General features: G+C 41.0%; 2 protein-coding genes across 11 annotated transcripts in view; both read right to left on the bottom strand.

The window, feature by feature from the left end:
- The window catches only part of KPNA1 (karyopherin subunit alpha 1), a 91,755-nt gene extending 88,911 nt beyond the window's left edge, over window positions 1-2,844 (bottom strand). Inside the window, 1 exon segment of the mRNA NM_001261170.2 lies at window positions 2,763-2,844. The gene's annotated coding sequence lies outside the window, so the exon portion shown is untranslated.
- Window positions 2,845-12,686: 9,842 nt separating this feature from the next.
- PARP9 (poly(ADP-ribose) polymerase family member 9) overlaps window positions 12,687-20,388 on the bottom strand; it is a 37,016-nt gene continuing 29,314 nt past the window's right edge. For 5 of the 10 annotated variants that reach the window (XM_077993812.1, XM_077993814.1, XM_077993813.1 and 2 more), the window contains exons 11-12: window positions 15,197-15,337; window positions 12,687-13,506 (exon numbers count right to left, since the gene is read on the bottom strand). In XM_077993812.1, the coding sequence (XP_077849938.1) occupies window positions 15,216-15,337 (122 nt within the window). In that variant the 3' untranslated portion in view covers window positions 12,687-13,506; window positions 15,197-15,215. The remainder of the gene's footprint in view (window positions 13,507-15,196; window positions 15,338-20,388) is intronic. The other 5 variants (XM_015129996.3, XM_077993809.1, XM_028844584.2 and 2 more) reach the window with 1 other exon arrangement.

Genomic DNA, 20,388 nt, shown 5'->3' with positions numbered 1-20,388 from the left:
AAAGAAAATAATCCAGGAAACAACTGACAGCAATTCCAGATTACGTATAAAATAATTTTTAACATAGTTGAGACTAAAGAAAATTATAAAAATTGAACACAGCTCTGAGCCTCCTGACAGTCAAAAGTATGGAGAAACAGGATGGCTTACAAAACAATCTAATAAAACCAGTCATCTGTTTTTAAAAAAAAAAAAAAAAAAAGCTTAATACTGGGGTCTTAGGAAGAATTTGTCTCCAAGGTCTGTATTTTATAGGAACCAATAAATAAATTAGAAATTTCTTCATTAGATGTAAATGAAGAAAATGTTTTTCATGGCCCCTTTTGGTATGTATCAGTTCTAGATAAGATGTATATTAAATCATAGTTCTGTGAAGAAACTTCTATGAGAACCACTTTATAAAGTAACATAATGCAGCTGGGCGCAGTGGCTCATGCCTGTAATCCTAGCACTTCAGAAGGCCGAGGAGGGCGGACCGCGTGAGCTCAGGCGTTCGAGACCAGCCTGGGCAAGACGGTGAAACCCCATCTATACTAAAATACAAAAAATTAGCCGGGTGTGGCCGTATGCGCCTGTAGTCCCAGCAGTCTCAGGCAGGAGAACTGCTTGAACCAAGGAGGCGGAGATTGCAGGGAGCCTGCAGGGAGCCCAGATCGCATCACTGCACTCCAGCCTGGGCAACAGAGCAAGTCCTCCACACCCCCCCCAAAAAATAATAAAATTAAAAATAACATAATGCAAGAACAGTGATTTCAGGTGATACCTTTCCCATTTAGTTTATTCTAGGTTTTTATAAATGTATGTTTTGTTGCCCTACAGGACTGTAAATTCCTCAAGGCTTATGTTGTCTGCTTCCATTTCAACTGCCTTTACTATTTAGTAGAGTGCTTTACAGTTGCTACTCAACTATAACTGATAAAATGTTATGCAGTCAATATTTGTAATATTAGCTTTCCCCGCTACACTATAAATTCCATGAGAACAGTGACAGTGAGTTTTGATCGCGACTATATCCCTCCAAATCTAGAAGATCACTCTATAAGTATTCGCTGATTGAACGGATTAAATAAAGAAAACACAACGAAAAAGTATGAAAGGAGAGAAATAATTTAAATGGCAGTAACTTTGGGTTCTAAGGTTGTTCTCAATAAGAGCTAGAAGACCTCAGGTAAGTTACTTAACATTTGATTGTCAATGCTTTCATCTGTAAAATAGAAAAATTAACAGATATTTCAGATTTAAATGTTTTTAATATATATATAAAGCATTTAACACAATACCTGAAAAAGAACTCAATAAATGTTAATTCCTTTACTTTCTCTTACATCTCATCTATCCATAAAACAGTGCCTTCCAGGAATATATTATTTCAGTAAAAATACAACAGTACTCATTCTTACTTTCCTTTGAAAAATTAAATTTTCATCTCTTTAATCTTTAAAAAGGAGGGAAAAATAATTTGTGGACTGCTTTCAAAATATTACAAATGCAAAAGCTAGTTAAGAAAAAAACAGTGTCGAGAATGAGCCTTGTTGGTGGCACCCGCCTGTAGTTCCAGGTAATGGGGGGGATGCCTTGAGGCCAGGAGTTCCAGATCAGCCAGGGAAACAAAGCTAGACTCCATCTCTTAAGAAAAAAAAAACAGGAGGGGGGAAATCACCTTATCTACTAATAGAGATTTTTAAGCAACCGTTTATTTAAGAAAAAACGGTGAAATTCAAGTTAATATTACTTGACAGTACCCGTTTCAGAAAAAAAAAAAATACTCTGCATTGCTGGGTGTGGTTGCCCGAGACTAGTCCCAGCTACTTGGGAGGCCAAGGCAGGAGGCCAGTTTGAGCTCAGGAGTTGGGAGTACAGCCTAGGCAATATAGCGAGACCCCATCTCTTTAAAACACAAAAATTCGGCAATCGTTTGTTCCGAGTTGAAACCTTAAAAACGAAATATTTTGAACGCTTTCACTTAAAAGTGGAACACGACCCAATCCCAAAAACATTACTTCATGACGACTCCCTTGACTCCAGTCATCCTTCAGTTTTATCCTCCAGTTGTGAGCTTAATCTGATACCTAGCTGTTTCCCTCGCATCGCCACTTTAACACGCGGTGTGCAGACCAAGTTCTGTCATTCCTGTAATTACCACACCCCCAATCAGCCGCTACAGGCCCCTGTTGTTATGACATCTGTAAACTGCAGCCGGTCGTCTCCACCTCCCCGCGCCCCCGCCCCGCTTCCCCTACCTCCCTCCGGGCCGCCGGCTCCGACCCGGGCTGTAACTTGTGAATTCCCAAGACGGTCCCTTCTTGCCAGGGTTAGAAATTTTACACGCCACCCCTGCTCCTTCCTGCCTCTGTCAGAGCGCTCTGCACGGCCCACCTCCGCCTCCCGCCCGCCGCCCAGCCACGGCGCAGGCTCCGCGCTCGCCTCCTCTCCGCCCGCTGCCTCGGCACTCCGCAGTCCCCGGCGCCGCTTACAGCCCTGCCGCCGCGCCACGCCGCCCCGCCCCGCCTCGACCGGCGTTCCCGATGGCGATCACACCAGGGCTCCCCACCCCCACCCTCTCCTCCGCCGGCCGCGCGGCCGTTAGGACAGCAGGGCCCGTGACGCACGGACGCGGGCCGAGCGTCCGGGCCCAGGCACCGCGGCTCGAGGCCCGGCCGGCGCCCGCCCTCGCCCCAGGGCCTCTCCCGAGTCCCTCCCGGACTGCCCGGATCTGCCGGCGGGAGGGGGAGGGGCCGGGGCCGCAAAGCCCCCGCACTCACCAGGCTCAAGGCAACCGATCCCGGTGCCACCGCTGAAGTGAGCCCTCGCTCGCCCGCCCGCCGTGCCGCTCCCCGCGCACAACCTCGAAGAGCTGGCCCGCGCCTCGGCGGTGCTCAGCAGGCCTCGCTCTCCGCCGCCGCGCACCTAGCAGCAAGACTCAGCTCTGCCGGCGTTCGCAGTGCGCCTGCGTGCGGGGGCCGGCCCGAGCGCCTACGCGCGCCCCTCCGGCGCTTGCCGCAGAGGCTGCCGGGAGACGTAGTCTTGTAACGCTCTCTCGCCGCACGTTCCTAGCGATTCTCGCCCAGCCTGCGAAGAGTCGGGGATCGGGGAGAGGAGAGGGTCTCGCTAAGAAGGAGGTTTGCAGACCATAACAAAGGTTGGAGAAAGTTATATGTGCAAACCTGTCTTTGCTAAGCTCTTCCAGGGCGGATCGATGTTCACCTCTGTATAGCTTCTAACAAAGTAGGTAACTAATACGCGTTGATGGAATGAATGATGGAATGATTGAAGACTGAGGGAGTATTACAAAATTAGTAGGTCAGCGCCTCGTGTCTAAAGGGCTCACATGCAGTATGAATGCAAGAAGCTTCTGGACATTCCTTTTTTAGTTATGTCCCATCCCCTTTGCTTGATAATGTATGAGTAGTATCAAAAATAATTAAGTGCCGGGTGCAGTGGTTCACACCTGTAATCCCAGCACCTTGGGAGGCCTAGGCCGGTGGAATACTTGAGACCAGGAGTTTGAGACTAGCCTGGGCAACATCGCGAAACCCCGTCTCTACTAAAAATACAAAAATTAGCCGGGGGTGGTGACGGGCGCCTGAAGTCCCAGCTACTGGGGAGGCTGAGGTGGGAGAATCACCTGAGCCCGGGGTTGACGATGAGGCTGCAGTGAGCCGAGATCGCACCACTACACTCCAGCCTGGGCAACCGGAGTGAGACCCTGCCTCAAAAAAAAAAAATAATAATAATAATAATTAAGAAACTACATGAAACACAAATACTCGTTTAACTCTCAAGTGCTCTCAAACGAAAACTTGGAGCAAATGATTGTTAATGTTAAATTTGATGGAATTCTTTGGGGGAGCAAATGGAGTAGTGGCTTCAAAAGAAAAACTGAAGCCAGCCTAGCAGGGGTCACAGAATAGTAGATAGATTTAAAACATATGCCAAGAAGCAAGGTAAAAGAGATGAGGTAGATTAGTACATTTATAAATGTCCCAGGGAAGAGGAGAAGACAGAGGACCACTCTACCTGAATCCTAGGTTATGCAATGTTCATTTGTCCTGGACTTCACTCTGCTGCATCAGCATTCTCCCGCGATGTGTTTACTAAGATCAGAGTTGAGTTTGAGCAATGTGGCTGGGGAAAGGGAAGGTGTGTTCACCAGGAGAGACTTAAGGGCAAGTTTGCCTGACCCCAGCTAGACTGAAGACAGATCACCTTATTCCAATAAGGAGGTAAGATTGATTATTCAGAGCTGGTCTTCAGTCTTCGGGAAAGCTAATTTATTTCCAGTTCACCCTTAATCCTAGCTAGTCCTTGATGGTCCCATCCAAAAGTCTGGGCTATTTACTCAGGCCTCTTCTCTTTGATGGGCCTTCTAAGGCCCATGAGACAACCATAGGCTCTGCTCACTTTTTCAGCCACTGCTTTCAGAGTCAGCAATCACCTTAGCTTTGGAAAAATGATGACAAATATCAGGCTCACCTCTGGTGGCTTCCTTTTTCTTCCAGATCTTGCACTCACAAATTCTCACTTCCTTGGTAGCTCTTCAGTACATTAACGTTTTTATATTTTGTCCAGTTGTTCTCTGTAGTGGAAAGGTTGATTGAAAACAACAGTAGGCCATTGCTGGAAGTTGAAGTCCTATGTATGTTACTTTTACAAAAGTGTTATCTTACTGTACATGATGTTTTATAAGCTAATGTCTCTCTGACAATATCATTTTATATTTTGAGAAATTTGAAATTATAGAACAGTATTTTTTGTTATCACAAACAATGCTACTATGAACATTCTTGTACATCTCTACTGTGTATAGGGAAACTGCTAGATCCTAGGACATTGCATCTTTAACCTTACTGTATATATTAGATAGAAATCTAAGATGGCCCCTATAATCTCTGGTCCCTGGTGTTGCCTATATAATCTCCACCCCTTGAGTGTAGGTGGGACCTTTGACTTACTTCTAGCCAACAGAATATGGCAAAGATGATAGGATGTCACTTCCATGATTCCTTTTCATTATATAAGACTGTCTTTCCAAACTGGAGCTAGAGATTTGCTGCTGGCCTTGAAGAAGCAAGCTGTCATGTTGTGAACTGCCTATGGAGAAGACCACATGCCAGGGAACTGCAGATGGCTTCTAGAACTTGAGTGCAGCCTCCAGCTGACAACCAGTAAGAAGCCAGGGCCCTCAGTCATACAACTACAAGGAAATGAATTCTGCCAACACCCTGAGAGAGGTCAGCCTCCAGATGAGAAGACAGCCTGACTTACACCTTGATAGCAGTTTTGTGAGATCCCGAGCAAAGGAAACAGCTAAACTGTGCCTGGACTCCTGGTCCACAGAAACTGTGAGATAATAAATGTGTCTTCACATACTATATTTATGGTAATTTATTATACAGTAGAAAACTAATACACTAGACATTGCTGGATTATTTCATAAAGTAATTGTACCCATTTGTACTCTATAAACGGTATATAAGATACTCTTCACTTGCTAACAGTTAGAAATGTCTGGCTTTTTACATTTTTGCCAATCTAACATATAAATTACTTGAACATAAAAACATGAAAAATAGATATTTACTTAGAATTGTGTATTCTGTTGTATTTCTTTTCTGTTGCATAAATGCAATTAAATAAAATAGCAGGCTGGGAACAGTGGCTCATGCCTGTAATCCCAGCACTTTTGGAGGCTGAGGCAGGAGGATCACTTGAACCCAGGAGTTCCAGACCAGCCTGGGCAACATAACAAGACCCCGTCTCAACACACAAAAAAATTAGTCAGCCATGGTAAGTCGCACCTGTAGTCCCAGCTATTCAGGAGACTGAGGTGGGAGGATCACTTGACACCAGGAGTTTGAGCACACCACTGCACTTCAGTGTGGTGACAGAACAAGATGTTGTCTCTTTAAAAAAAAAAAAAAGCAACTAGTAGTAATAAATAGAGGGACTAACTGAGCAAATAATATCTGTGAGAAAAATACAACAAATTCATAAGATTTCTTTCTTTCCTCTAGTATACCAATTTAGCTCTATTGCATATTTGAATTTTGTAGGCTATATTATATTCTTGAGAAAAATAAGTGTAAGAATTTTTTAAAGAATGTATACAATAGAACTAATGAAACAGTTATTACCTATGGCCTCTTCGAGGATTATCAGACAGTTTCGGAGAACCAGCAGGTTTATTTCTGTTTTATCATAAACGTTCTCTCCATTCTCATCTTCAGTGTATTTCCAAATTGAAACAGCCCATGTTGTTTTGTTCCACACTTAAAGATATTTTATGGCAAGCCAACATTTTAACATCTTTTCCGTGGCCAGCTTCAGTGATAGCCACCTTATAGGCACGTGTTTAAGCAATCTATCTCCTTCCATTTCTATAAAGTCAAAAATTTTATTAAGTGCTTCTGTACATTTTGAGGAAATTGAAATGACCAAAAACTTTCATTATCAAAGCCTCCATATCTCAGGTAAGCAAATCACAGCTCTCTTTTAGCATTGTTTAGCAGATGAGATCCTTTCATTTTATTTGGTAAGAAGTTACCAAGTTATTTTGACTGAATAGAATTCGTCAAAATTATCATTTACATCAAAAGCAGATAAATGAGCCAACTCTAGTTTGTATTTGGCCAAGATATGATACTCTTCGTTTTATGTTTCTGTGATTTTGTGAAAATCTTAATAGACATCAAGATGACAATTTGAAACTCCAGTTTTCAAGTCAAGTCACCTAAGAGCTAGAGGGAACACATTTTTTTTTTCTTTTTTTTTTTCTTTTTTGAGACCGAGTCTTGCTCTGTCACTGAGGCTGGAGTGCAGTGGCATGATCTCAGCTTACTGCGCCTCCACCTCCCAGATTCAAGTGATTCTCCTGACTCAGCCTCCCGAGTAGCTGGGACTACAGGTGTGCACCACCACAACTGGCTGATTTTTTTCGTATTTTTAGTAGGAACAGGGTTTTGCTATGTTGGCCAGGCTGGTCTCAAACTCCTGGCCTCAAGTGATAGACTCGTTCGCCTTGGCCTCCCAAAGTGCTGGGATTACAGGCACGAGCCACCGCACCCGGCCCTCTTTTCTTTCTTATTATGTTGGACAGGAACTCTGATTGCTGATGAGTAGTAACAGGAAGCATTTATCGTCTCATTATTTCATGGGGAATCATTCTAATGTTTAATCATGAAATACTTGTTTTGGTAGCTATCCTTTAATGAATTGTCTATCAGGTGATTTTTTCTATATATTGAAATGAGCACAACCTTTAACATATTTATATGGTGAGTTACACTAATTGATTTTTGAAAGTTAAATTATCCTTGCATTTCTGAGGTAAACCCAAGTTGACTATGATTTACTTATTTACACAGAGCCAAATTATAATTGCTAATATTTTATTTAGAATTTGTACATCTACTTACATAATTTAATTCATCTATAATTTTTTTATCTTATACTGTTTTCTATTTTTTGGTGTCAAGGTTATACTTGCCCTAAAAAAATTGTCGGGGAGTGTTCCCTCTATTTCTATTCTCTAGAAGATTTTATTTAAGATTAGAATAATCTGTTCTTTGAATATGTTGTAGAATTCACTAATAAAGTCAAAATCATCTTAGCCTGCTGTATTTACCTGTTTGCTTGGTAGGTAAATTTTTAAATACCAATTCAATTTATTTAATAGATATTAGAAAATTCAGGATTTCTAGTTCTTCAATCAATTTCGGTAAATTATATTTTTCTAAGAAAGTCTATATTTTGTCCAAATTTTGAATTTATTAGCACAAAACTGTTTCTAGTTACTACTTTTAGATCTCTAGTGTGTCTTGGTTACATTCTTCCATTATTAACAATCTTTATTTGTACCTTTTCTTATATTTTCTTGATCAGTCTTACCAAAGGTTTGTCTGTGTCTTTAATCTTTACCAAAAAACAGCTATTCATTTTATTGTTCTCTGCACTGGATATTGTTTCTATTTCACTATTTTCTGTTTATATTTTCTTTCTTCAAGTTTGTTCTGATTTTCTTTTCTTACCTTAAGTTAGATGTCTGCCTAGCTCATTATTCCTTTATTTTTCTTAATATAACCTTTAAGCTTAGAAAGAATTTAAGCACTATTTTAGCTTTATGTCACAAGCTGTGGTAGTATTATTTTCATTATCATTCAGTTCTAAATATTTTCTATTTTGTTATGTTTTCATGACCCACGGGATATTATTTTGAAGATTATATCTAATTTCCAAACAGATTTATTTTAAGCTATTTTTAAAATTGAATTATATGTTAATTGCATAATGGATGATGGCCAGACAATATAGACCCACTGAGAATGTCTTTAAAACTGTTGAATTTAGTTATTTCTTGTCTAGGGTCTTTGGCAAAAAGTAAATAAATAAAAAGAAAATTGTTAAATTTGGAATATGGTCAATATACATAACTGCTCAGTGTATTTAAGAGTATTCAGCGTATTTAATGTATTCTCTCATTGTGTAAGGATTTCTATACATATAAATTAAATAAAAACTGTGTAACTCAATTCTATATTCTCACTAATTTTTTTTTTACTGGGTCATCTACAAGTTACTGAGAGAGCTGTTAAATCATTATGATAGTGGATTTGTCCACTTTGCCTATAATTCTGTCAGGTTTTGCTTTAAATAGTTTGAGTCTATGCTATTAAATGCATATGGGCTTAGTTTTATGTCTATTTCTGATGAATTAAACCTTTTGTTATTATCAGGTAGCTATTTTTATCCTTAATAATCCTTTTCAACTTAACATCTATTTTGCCTGATTTTATTTTATTTTATTTTATTTTTTGGAAACAGGACCTCAATTTGTTGCCCAGGCTGAAGTGGTGTGATTTCGGCTCACTGCAGCCTCCACCTCTTGGGCTCAAGTATTCCTCCTGCCTCAGCCTCCCAAGTGGCTGGGACTACAGGCACGTGTCACCATGCCTGGCTAATTTTTGTATTTTTTGTAGAGAGCAGGACTCACTATATTGCCCAGGCTGGTCTTGAACTCCTGGGCTCAAGTGATCCACCCTCCTTGGCCTCCCAAAGTGCTAGGATTACAGGCGTGAGCCACTGCACCCCAGCCTATTTTGTCCAATTTTAATATAGCTGTACCAGCTTTCTTTTGGTTAGTGTTTGCTAATTACATTTTTTCCATTTTTTAATTTTTGATCTTGCTGTAGTTTAATGATTTTTGTTATGTCTCCTACAAACAATATGTAGTTTTTAAAAATACAATCTCTTAATCTGTGATTTACCTAGCAAGTTTAATCCAAATTACACATATTGTGATCACATATACATTTGGAATTATTTCTACCATTTCATGTTGTTTAATCTTTCTTTCTTTTTGCTTTATTTTTCCTCCTTCCCTACTTTCCCTGATATTTTCTTTCTTCTTCTTTTTTTTTTTTTTTTTGGTTTCCTGAGTTGGGGTCTCTGTCACCCAGGCTGGAGTGAAGTAGTACAATCATGGCTCACTGCAGCCTCAAACTCATGGGTTCATGCAATCCTCCCGCCTTCATCTGCTGGGTAGCTGGGACTACAGCCACACACTACCACGCCCAGCCCTGACTTTTTAAATTCAATTTTTTTTGCCTACTATTTGGAAGTTACATGCTTTATTTCTCTTCTTTTAGTGGCTCTGTTAATTGTCAATGTGCTTAATAAACTTAATATCTCCAATCTCCTCTTGCAAGGACTTATTTATTTCTTTAGAGATGAAGTCTTGCCATGTTGTCCAGGCTGAAGTGCAGTGGCTATTCACAGGTGCAATTACAGCACACTACAGTCTTGAACTCCTGATCTCAGGGGATCCTCTTGCCACAGCCTCCAGAGTAGCTGGGACTACAAGTGCCTACCATAGCACCTGGCCCAGTGTGAGGACTATTAAACATTTTAACTGTAGTCACCACTCTACCATATTACATAGTTCATTTTCCAGTATTTTATTTCAGTCTTATTGCCAAAATTAGACATTTCTATATGTTGCTTTATAAAGACAATGGTCATCATGATGTGTCCATATTTACCGTTTCTTTGCTCAAAATGCCTTCTTGCAGCTTAAAGTTTTCTTTGATTTCTCCCCTCATCCTGAAGTATTAATATATCCTTTAAATTTTAAGTTCTATAAGTGAGAGCCCATTGTTGGTAAACTCGGTTTTTGATGATCTGTGATACAGTATGGCTCTGTATTTGCACCCAAATCTCATGTTGAATTGTAATCCCCAATGCTGGGGGAGGGAAGGTGTGTAGTACCAGCCACTTCACTCTCTCCCTCTCTCTCTCCTGCTGCTACGTGAAGATGTGCTTGCTTCCCCTTCACCCTTCCACCATGATTGTAAGTTGCCTGAGGCCTCCCTGGCCATGCCTCCTGTATAGCCCATGGAACTGTGAGTCAATTAAACCTCTTTTCTTTATAAATTACCTAGTCTCAGGTGGTAATTATTTATAGCAGTGTGAGAATGGACTAACACAATCTGTTAGTGTCTTTATTCAAAAATTATGGCAAAATGAAAGTTCAGCTAATTTTAGAATTCTAGGCTAACAGTTAACTTCTCTCAGCCCTTTGGAAATATACTAACGTCTTCAGACTTTCATTGTTGCTATTGAAAAGTGTATTCATTTTTTTATGGCTGTCACAAATTACCATGACTTTACTGGATTGAAAGAGCACAAATTCATTGTTTCAAAGTTCTGCAGGTCAAAAGTCAGGAATGGATCTCACTGGGCTAAAATCAAGGTGTTGGTCAGCTGGCTTTATTCCTTTCTGAAGGTTCTTGAGTTTGTTTCCTTGCTCATGCAGGTGTTGGAAGAATTCAGTTACATGCAGGTAAAGGACTGAGGTATGTTTCCTCACTGGTTGTCAACTGGGAGCTACCCTCTACTCTTAGAAGCTCCTCTCTGATCCTTGCACATAGCCTCCTACATCTCAGGATCAAATTCTTCCCATGCTGCCATCTCTTTGACCCACCTAGTAAGCATTCTCTACTTTTAAAGACTTTCGTGATTAGATTGGGCCCACCTGTGTGGGAAGGACATTATTCTGCCAAACAAAGAAATGGGCTGTCAGTCTAACTGTCTTTCCTTTGTAGATGATTTGGCTGTTCTCTTCAGCTGCTTTTAAGATCTGGCTGTTTCTTTGTATGTATTTCTTCTTATTTACCCTTGTGAATACTGACTCTCTTCCATTCTCTTTTAAAATTCCTATTAAGCCCAAACTAGATCTTTCTTCACTCTTTCTCTCTCTTTTCTTAACAGGGTCTTTCTTTGTCACCCAGGCTGTAGTGCAGTTGCTCCATCATGACTCACTGCAGCCTCAAATGCTTGGACTCAAGCAATCCTTCAGGTAATTTGTGTGTGTGTGTGTGTCTATGTGTGTGTCTGTCTCTGTGTGTGTGTGTGTGTGTGTGTGTGTGTGTGTGTGTGTGTAGATGGGGGTCTCACTATGTTGCCCAGGCTGGTCTCAAACTCCTGGCCTCAAGTGATCCTCTCACTTTGGCCTCCCAAAGTGTTGGGATTACAGGAGTGAGCCACAGCACCTGGCCAGCGAGGTCTTTCATATCTGTCCTCTCACTCTCAGCTCAGCTGTGCACCACAGGCCTCAAGCGTGTGTGGACACTTCAGCACCCATGTCCAAGCCTCATACATACAAATGATCATCCATTGGCTATTCTTGATGCAGACTCTGGTACAGCCCACACTCAGGAGGAGGGATGCAAGAAAGAGACCCGATCAAGCCCTGGAAGTAGACTCAGAGCTGTTAGGGCAGGAAATTTTGGGGCTCTGCTTTCCTAGTGGGTGATTTAGGAATGAAAAGTGCAGGGTCCAGATGAATCCAATCTCTTGGCCCTGTGGAGTCCTCACCTTGTGAGCATGGGCACAACCGGAGGAGGGCTAGAATGAGACCCTCTTAAGTAAGGAGCCTAAGGCAGGGGGCCTCTCAATCCAGGGGGAAAGGCAGATCCCCTGTTACTCAGATCCAAGGGCAATGCCATATGAGACAACAAGCACACTTCTTTCAACAGGGAGAATGCTAGTAAGGTAAGGCAAGGAAGAGGAGGAAGTGTTCTGTGCCAGGGGTTGAGGATGTGAGGTCAGGAAAGTTTGGAAGTACACAGAAATGTGGATTTAAAAGTAGGCAAGAGATGCATGGTGAAATTAGCTGGCCTCTACATTGCAAGTAGAACTCTGTAGTCAACTTTGGGCATAGTTACAGCAGATTCAGCCTTTATAAGGGCTATTCTCTCTACTTAAACAACTCTTCTGACTGCTCCTGATTTGCTACATCCCTTATGTTCTCAGCTTGAATTTCACTTGCTTTAGGCCTTGCCCGAAGTCCCTGATTAATCTATCCCTCTCCCTTTTAAATTTTTCCACAGAGTCTATACTTCTCTTTTTGTTATATCTAATCACACTTGTTAAGTTGTCCATGGTTGCCTTTTTGATTATTCAGGCTAAAAGGTTTGTGAAGACATTTGTCTTGTCCGACATCATATCCCAGGACCCACAAAGTGCCTGAAATGCATCTGGTGGTCAATATATATTTGGTGCATTGATAATATGTCCTCATGGTGTTTGAGTGGCATTACTTGATATAGCTGAATCCAAACAGAATATCAGCTTTTTTATGTCCTTCCACTTCAAATTGTTTCATTTTACACATAATTTTTCAGAGCCAGTTAATCAGACAAAGATGATTTATTTTCGTATCTAAAACACTTTATAACATTCTCTGGAAAATCTAAAATCATGCTGTTTTCCTAATATTTTTATACTGTCATCATTTTAGAAAATAAAAGGCCTGGGTTATATACTAGAAAAGTTTCTTCATTGTATGCAAAATATTTATCTCCTCTAGTAAAGGAGAATAAAGAAAAACTGCAAGAGGAAGGAAGGTCCTGAAAGTTTTTCATTTGGTATCTACCTACCCCAACCCCAAGACATAAAGACAGATAAAGGCACTAAGATGCTAGTATGTGGCTACGCCTTTCAATAACCCAGTCAGTCCATACAGATAATCCATGGGATATATTCAAGCCACTCTCTGAGCCATCGATGGTCATTATTTGGTTAGTTCACCCAAGGTAAGGGCATACCAGCTGTTAAAATGATATAGAGATTAATCAACGGGGCTGCCACTTGTTAATCCCCTCCAGGGATGCTGTGCAAAGGGTCTCATTGGTCCTAATGAGTCATCTTGTGACTGTACATAATCCTGGGTGCATATCCACAAATACTGAGGTATAGCCTGCATACCACTAAAAATAACAAAGGTTTCAGGGCTGGAGACATTGTCAACCACACTGTCATGACCATATACAGCTCCAGGACTCAGTGGTGGGGGAACAATATTTAACGGATGTCCCTGGCAAAAGGAGCCTGTGAGTACTTCAGCCTCGAACACATAGATCAGCTTATCTGCAGCAGAGATTTTCTTGGCCTTCTCTGCCAGGTTTTTGAGGTTCTTGGTGAAGTATATGCCAGCTCCGTATTTTGGCTCTGATAAAGGAAAAAAAAATAATAAAAATATATTATAATCTGGTAAATGATATTGCCGATTTGGGTACTAATATCTATTCTCTCTCTAGTCTTCCAAATAATCCCTTCCTCCTGGTTCTGAGTTCCTGTGTCTATAGCAAAGGCACTAAAAATTGTTCCTTGAAACAAATTATCACTGACACCATCAACATAATAATAACTTGCATCCAAATATGCCATTAGGGCCGGGTGCGGTGGCTCACTCCTGTAATCCCTGTACTTTGGGAGGCTGAGGCGGGTGGATCACCTGAGGTCAGAAGCCTGGCCAACATGATGATACCCTGTCCCTAATAAAAACACAAAAATTGAGCTGGGTGTGGTGGCAGGCACCTGTAAGCCCAGCTGTTCAGGAGGCTGAGGCAGGAGAATCACTTGAACCCAGGAGTCAGAGGTTGCAGTGAGCCAAGATCGCACCACTGCACTCCAGCCTGGGCAATAAGAGTGAAACTCTGTCTCAAAAACAAAAACAAAACAAACAAACAAACATTAGTGTTCATAGAGAAGTTAATGGTTTTCAAAGTATTGCACATTGATTAGATTAAATTATCTATGATTTGGGTAGTAACTCCATGTAAAAGACAAAGATCTGAGATTCAAAGAACTTAGATTCAAGTCAGTATTATCAACTAAGTAGCTGACAGAGCATAACAAAAGGAAGGTTCTGTTTCCCTTAGAACATTGTCTGACTTCTACATGCTACAATAGGGATATTTCCAGAACTCTCAAGAAGATGGTTTGAAAATAGCATCTAATAAGAGAAGACAGAGTGCCTCCTAACCTCATGAACAGCATTACAAGAAAAATATGTCACCTGGGACTGGTGGCACACACCTGTAATCCCAACACTTTGGGAGGTCAAAGTGGGTGGATCGCATGAGCCCAGCATGGGCAACATGGCAAAACCCCATCTCTACAAAAAATACAAAAAGTAACCAGGCATGGTGGTGCACACCTAAAATTGTAGCTACTCAGGAGGCTGAGGTGGGAGGACTGATTGAACTCTAGGAGGTTGAGGCTGCAGTGAGCTGTGACTGTGCCACTGCACTCCAACCTGGGTGACAAAGCAACACCCTGTCAAAAAAAAAAAAAAAAAAAAGAAGAAAAATATGTCAAGGGGAATGTGGAGTATATAAAATATTAGTGTGCATACTTCATTGTTTAGGAAAAGCACTCCTGGATTTGGAAGGACAGAGGCATTCTAGTCACCAGGAGGGTACTGTGTATTCTCCATGGGTTGGCACAATACCTCATGAAGAATCTCCAAGTGCATGTTATCTAGGTCCATGCTCACCAGGCAACTTTCCACCCATCAGGCACTCTGGGGACTGTGATATTAAGGAAGAAATGCCCTATTCCGACCACTAGAAATGAGTACTCTTCATTCTGACACATTGCCTGTGATCTGTATTACCTTCTTTGGAGTATTAAAAACACTCGGGAGGCTGAGGGCCAAATTCTGGACCTCAAAGGAATCCCTGTTCAATGCCCTTTCTGACCTCACTTAGAGGGAAAATAAATTATACCTTCTTTGATGCCGTATTATCCTTCCTTCCTTTCCTTTTTTCCTTTCATTTCCTCCCTCTCTTTCTTTAAGTGGGACATAACCAAACACTTTTAGGCTCAAGGGCAGCACTGAACAATAGAAACGTACTACGAGTCACGCATGTCATTTAAAACTTGCAGGCTGAGTGGCTCATGTCTGTTATCCCAGCACTTTGGGAGGCCAAGGCAGAAGGACTGGTGGAGGTCAGGAGTTTGAGACCAGCCTGGGCAACACAGTGAGACCTAATCTCTACCAAAAATAAAAAAAATTAGTCAGGTATTGTGGCACTCACCTGGAGTCCCAGCTACTCTAGTAGCCACATTTTAAAAATGTAAAAAAAAAAAAGGGTGAAATTCACATTTTTATTTAAGCCATTCAAGACGTTATTTTAACATGTAATCTATATTTTAAAAAGTATTAGATATTTTACATTCTTTTGTAGTAGGTCTTTGAAATCTGGTGTGTATTTTATACTTACAGCATCTTTCAATTTAGATCAGACACATTTCAAGTGCTCAATAGCCACATGTAGCTAGTGGCTACCATATTGAACAGTGCAGCTCTGGAAATTTAAAAGTGAGTAAGACATGATCCCTATTCTCAGTATTTCACAAAGGGAAGTCTCTGCATGTAAACAGATTAAATATAGTACAATTTATGTGGCAAGGTAATATTTTGAGATAAAAATCAAAGATTTTCTTTCCCAGGAGTTTCTTCTTGCTCTTTGTTCTTCCACCTATTGAGTCCTTGCTACTTCTTATTAAGGATGAAAAAGATAAAGTTGAAAACAAAGTCAATATATAAATATATGTATAGTTTTTTGAGAACCGCCTGCTGGGTGCCGTGGCTCACATCTGTAATTCCAGCACTTCAGGAGGCCGAGGCAGGCAGATCACGAGGTCAGGAGTTCGAGACCAGCCTGGCCAACATGGTGAAACCCCATATAATTATAACATAATATTATAATACAATATATATTATATTATATGTACTATATAATTATATATAATATATAACATGTATATTATATTACATATATTATATAGTACATATATTATAATATATAATTTATAATATATAATATATAATGTAATATATAATATTATATATTATATTATAATATATAATATATTGCATATATTATATTATTATATATTATATATTATAATGTAATATATTTTATATATTATATGTAATTATATTTAATTCACAGAAGAGAGTATGGTCTTGAAATTCTGGCTTTCAGAGTTAGCTTTTCTGAGAGGAAGAGGGCTTTTTGAACCAAAAGCTACAAACCAGAAGGATTCACAGCATGGGATTTTTTACCATAAATGATAGAGCAGACAGTAATATAACATATTCTAAGAACATTTTTCTCATTTCAAGACAAATGAAAGTTCTTTCTTCCAGCTGGTGGGAAGAGAAGTATCAGAAGTGACGTGACTAGAGCTCTTGGGGGAGCTTGGGAAAGGGCTCCCTTTACTACCCCCACTCCCTTGAGAGCCTTGGGAGTCAAGAGGGGGCCGAACAATGGAAGTCTCAGAATAAGAACAACTGGAGGGACTCGCAGAGCAGACAGACCCTGGCCTGACTCTAGTGGGTGCGGTCCCTCATCCAGCCTCATCACCTGAGTGGAGATAGCAATGGTTGGAGAAGTCTCTGGAGCAGGTGAGGACCACTACCCAAGACCCTGCACTCAGCTTGGAGGATGAACATGCTCAAAAATTTCCTGTGTGGCAGGAGGAACACAGACATGGCCTGGAAAGGAATTTCTTCAGCATGGAAAAGACATAGAGTGGCCTGTGCAGACACTGAGTGTAAAAGGCACAGGAGAGTGCTAATGACCAAAGCTCAGGTGGTTTATCAAGCAGAGGACAATGGGAGCCATAAGCCAGACAACCCTCCTCACATACAGAAAAGAGGAGAAAAGGGGCAAACATTGCAGGAACTGAGTTTCAATCTTGAAGGGACTATGAAAACTCTGAAAATGACTGAGTTCACATTGAACTGTCAAGATTCAAATTTTCCACATCTGTGGACATGGGGAACAAGACAGTTGGGTAAAGTTCCATTAGAGAGCCATAAAGGAAATGAGTTCTATGCCTGAGTTTCATAGGACAATAGATTTTAGTACTAATTAAAGTTATAGATGTCATAACAAAGGAATGGAGGTATGCAGGAGCACAGAGGAGGAAGATACTTACTAGGCCTGCAGGCCTGCAGGAAAGATGCCAACAAGGAGATGCCATTTGTACTATGTCTTGAAGAAAGAATAGGGGTTTGTAGTACTGAAAAGGGCAAGGAGGGAAGTCATTCCACAGACAACAGGAGAGAGGCATGAAAGTACATAGCATGTTTAGGGAACTCTAAAAAGTTATGGCTGGAGTCTTGAGGAACATAGTGGGTGATGACTGCTGAAATGATGTGGGAGCTAGGGCCTTATATTCTCTGCTAAGGAGTTTAGGCTTTTATCTCATAGGCAACTGGGAATGCAGATATTAAGCAAGAATGTAATTTTTAGTGTGATAATTCTGGTGGTAAAGGATAGATTAGGCAGGGGTGTGTTTTGTGGCAAGGAGAGGACCTCGTAATAGTCTAGGACTAAAGGAAGATGAACTAAGGCAGTAGGAATAGAGAGGTGAAACTGAGCTCAGATCTTCATGAGATTGAATCACTAGGACTGGGTGAATGCCTGGATATAAGGGTGAAGGAAAAGGAGGAATAGAGGATAATAATGTTTCAGGCTTAGGAAACCTGGTAGGTAGATGGTGATGATATTAACCAGGTTAGGGAGAATCAGCAAACAAGGGGCATATTTCTTAGGGAAAATCATGGCCAAGAAAAGAGATCAATTTGAGATACCTATGGGACATCTGGGTAAATATGTCAAAAAGAGAATCAGATATATGAACCTGCAGGTCAGGAGAGAGGTAGGGAGTTAAGAGTTGGAAATTCCTAAGTCATCATCATTAAGGTAGCAGTTGAGGCCATGGGAATAGGTGCCATCACCAAGGGGGACATTGTAGAAGAAAAAGAGAGAAGACAAAGAAGGGGCAACAGATGAACTCATGAGATTATAAATTGTAAGGGCAAGAACTCTATGGTTTTTTATTTATGCACTATTTCTAGTACCCCTAGCACGGGGCCTGATTCATAGAATGTGCTTAATAAATACCTGTGGAACAAATGAATCAACCCAATAAGAAACTGCATGTGTAGATACCTTCTTGCTGTACTCAACCAAGTCCTACAAGCAAGAGATTTATTCAGAACTGGCTGGAGTGCAAACATAAACAGAAAAAAGAAAATAAAGCTTTGTTAACAGAAGTTCCCTCTCCTTTGCCTGTGGGTGGCCATCTACATTGACTGAGAGTCCTATAATTTGGAACACTGCAGGGCTGAAAAAGCTAAGAGCTTTTGTACTCCATATAATAACAGCTTCAGTGGTAGCAAGACTGGTATCTCCTGGGCTTGTCTGGCACCTTCTGTTAAGGGTTCTCAGCAGCCTACAGAGATGAGTCAATTGGTGCAGGTCACATTATGGGTCATGTCTGAATTGCCTCAAGGCAGTGGCTGTTAAACTAAAGGTTAGGGAGAAGGGAAGAGCACACAGACAGCAGGTAAGAGACCAAAATCTTGAGTTGAAAGACTATGTGGAGACAAGATCTGTGGTTAGGTTATAAAGACATAAACTTAACCAGAAGAAATTAGGCCTCATGCCCACTTAATTTTTAAAGGAACTATATTGCTGAAGAAACCACAAGCCTGGTTACAACAGTCTGAGCACATTCCAGCCTGTGAGACAATCCATGGCTCCCTGATAGGCAATGAACCTGGAAATAGCCAAGGGCCGCAATATATAAGGAAGATTTTCCCAGAGTGCAAAATAAAGGTTTTACAACATGGAATAGAGAGTCCTCCCTATACTTCATCAGCAGCATGTAGATAAGTGGTATGCGCCAGTGGCTGTTGTGTGTTTTGCTTCTCCCCTTTCAACATGAGAGTTTTCATTGCAGTTTTCCTGCTCCTTTTCATATCACTATATAATGGGTCAGTTGGGGGCAGTATCTTGCCTTTAAGCTTTAAGACAGAACTGCCTACCGGGCACGGTGGCTCACACCTGTAATCCCAACACTTTGGGAGGCTGAGGTGGGCGGATCACGAGGTCAGGAGCTCGAGATCAGCCTGGCCAACATGATGAAACCTCGTCTCTACTAAAAAAAAAAAATACAAAAATTAACTGCATGTGGTGGCACACGCCCGTAATCCCACTACCTGGGAGGCTGAGGCAGGAGAACCGTTTGAATCTCAGAGGCGGAGGCTGCAGTGAGCCAAGATCATGCTACTGCACTCCAGCCTGAATGACAGAGCAAGACTCTATCTCAGAAAAATAAATAAGGAGAGAACTGCCTGAACTTGAACTGATGATGAGTCTGGCTAAGACCTTGGGACCATATTCCTTGGGAAGATAGTAGGTGTCTTATTTGTTTTGGTAAGAAAGATGTGTATAGATGTTGAGCAGACAAGTAGCAGGGTCTGCCACAGGACTGAAAAGAGAATACTCACTAGATTTGGAAAATAGGAGCACAGCGATGATCTTAATGAAAGTAATTTAAGCAGAAGTAATGGGTGGGGATTGCAGAGAAGCCAGCTTTAGGAGCAAATGGAAGTTGTAGATTTTTTGAGACTTTGCTAATGAAGGGACTATACTGATCATCACTTTCCTGGTTGCCCCAAAAGGCTTCTTGGTGGGGATTCATTTCTCTATTTTTATCCCCAGTAATTGTCTATGTTCAATATTTACCCCAGGTTTTGCCTATGTTCTCTCCAGAACAAAGAAAAGATGATTTCTAGAGCCTTTCCATCCTAGAAACCAAGTCTATTGGAATTGACTCCTCAGCAAGGATCATGCTATGGAGTGCACGTATTTTGAAAGCTAAAGATCAAGAGCCGTATATTTAACGGACCAAGTAAAATCAAGCCACCCTGCTAAGTACCTCTCCATAATTATTACTAAACTTCTTTTCCTCCTTTGGAGAGACCTAAAGCCAGAAATCTTCATTACTGACTGAGGAGTAGAGGGGGCAATATAGGAATTACATATGCAATGTTTTTGTACATCTGAAAACAGACATGGGAGTTACACATAGAACTCCTATGACTAAAGAGGATCTTAAGATGCTATGCACTTCACCTGCCAAATGATACCTAATTCATCCACCAGCAGGCTATAGGAAATAAAGGGATGAAAGAGAAAAGACCAACTTTCTTAAATTTAGGAAAATGCCCTTTTAATTAAG

Source organism: Macaca mulatta, chromosome 2 (genome assembly GCF_049350105.2).
Source record: "Macaca mulatta isolate MMU2019108-1 chromosome 2, T2T-MMU8v2.0, whole genome shotgun sequence".
NCBI classification, from domain to species: Eukaryota; Metazoa; Chordata; class Mammalia; order Primates; family Cercopithecidae; genus Macaca; species Macaca mulatta.
This window is presented reverse-complemented; position numbering and strand designations above follow the sequence as displayed.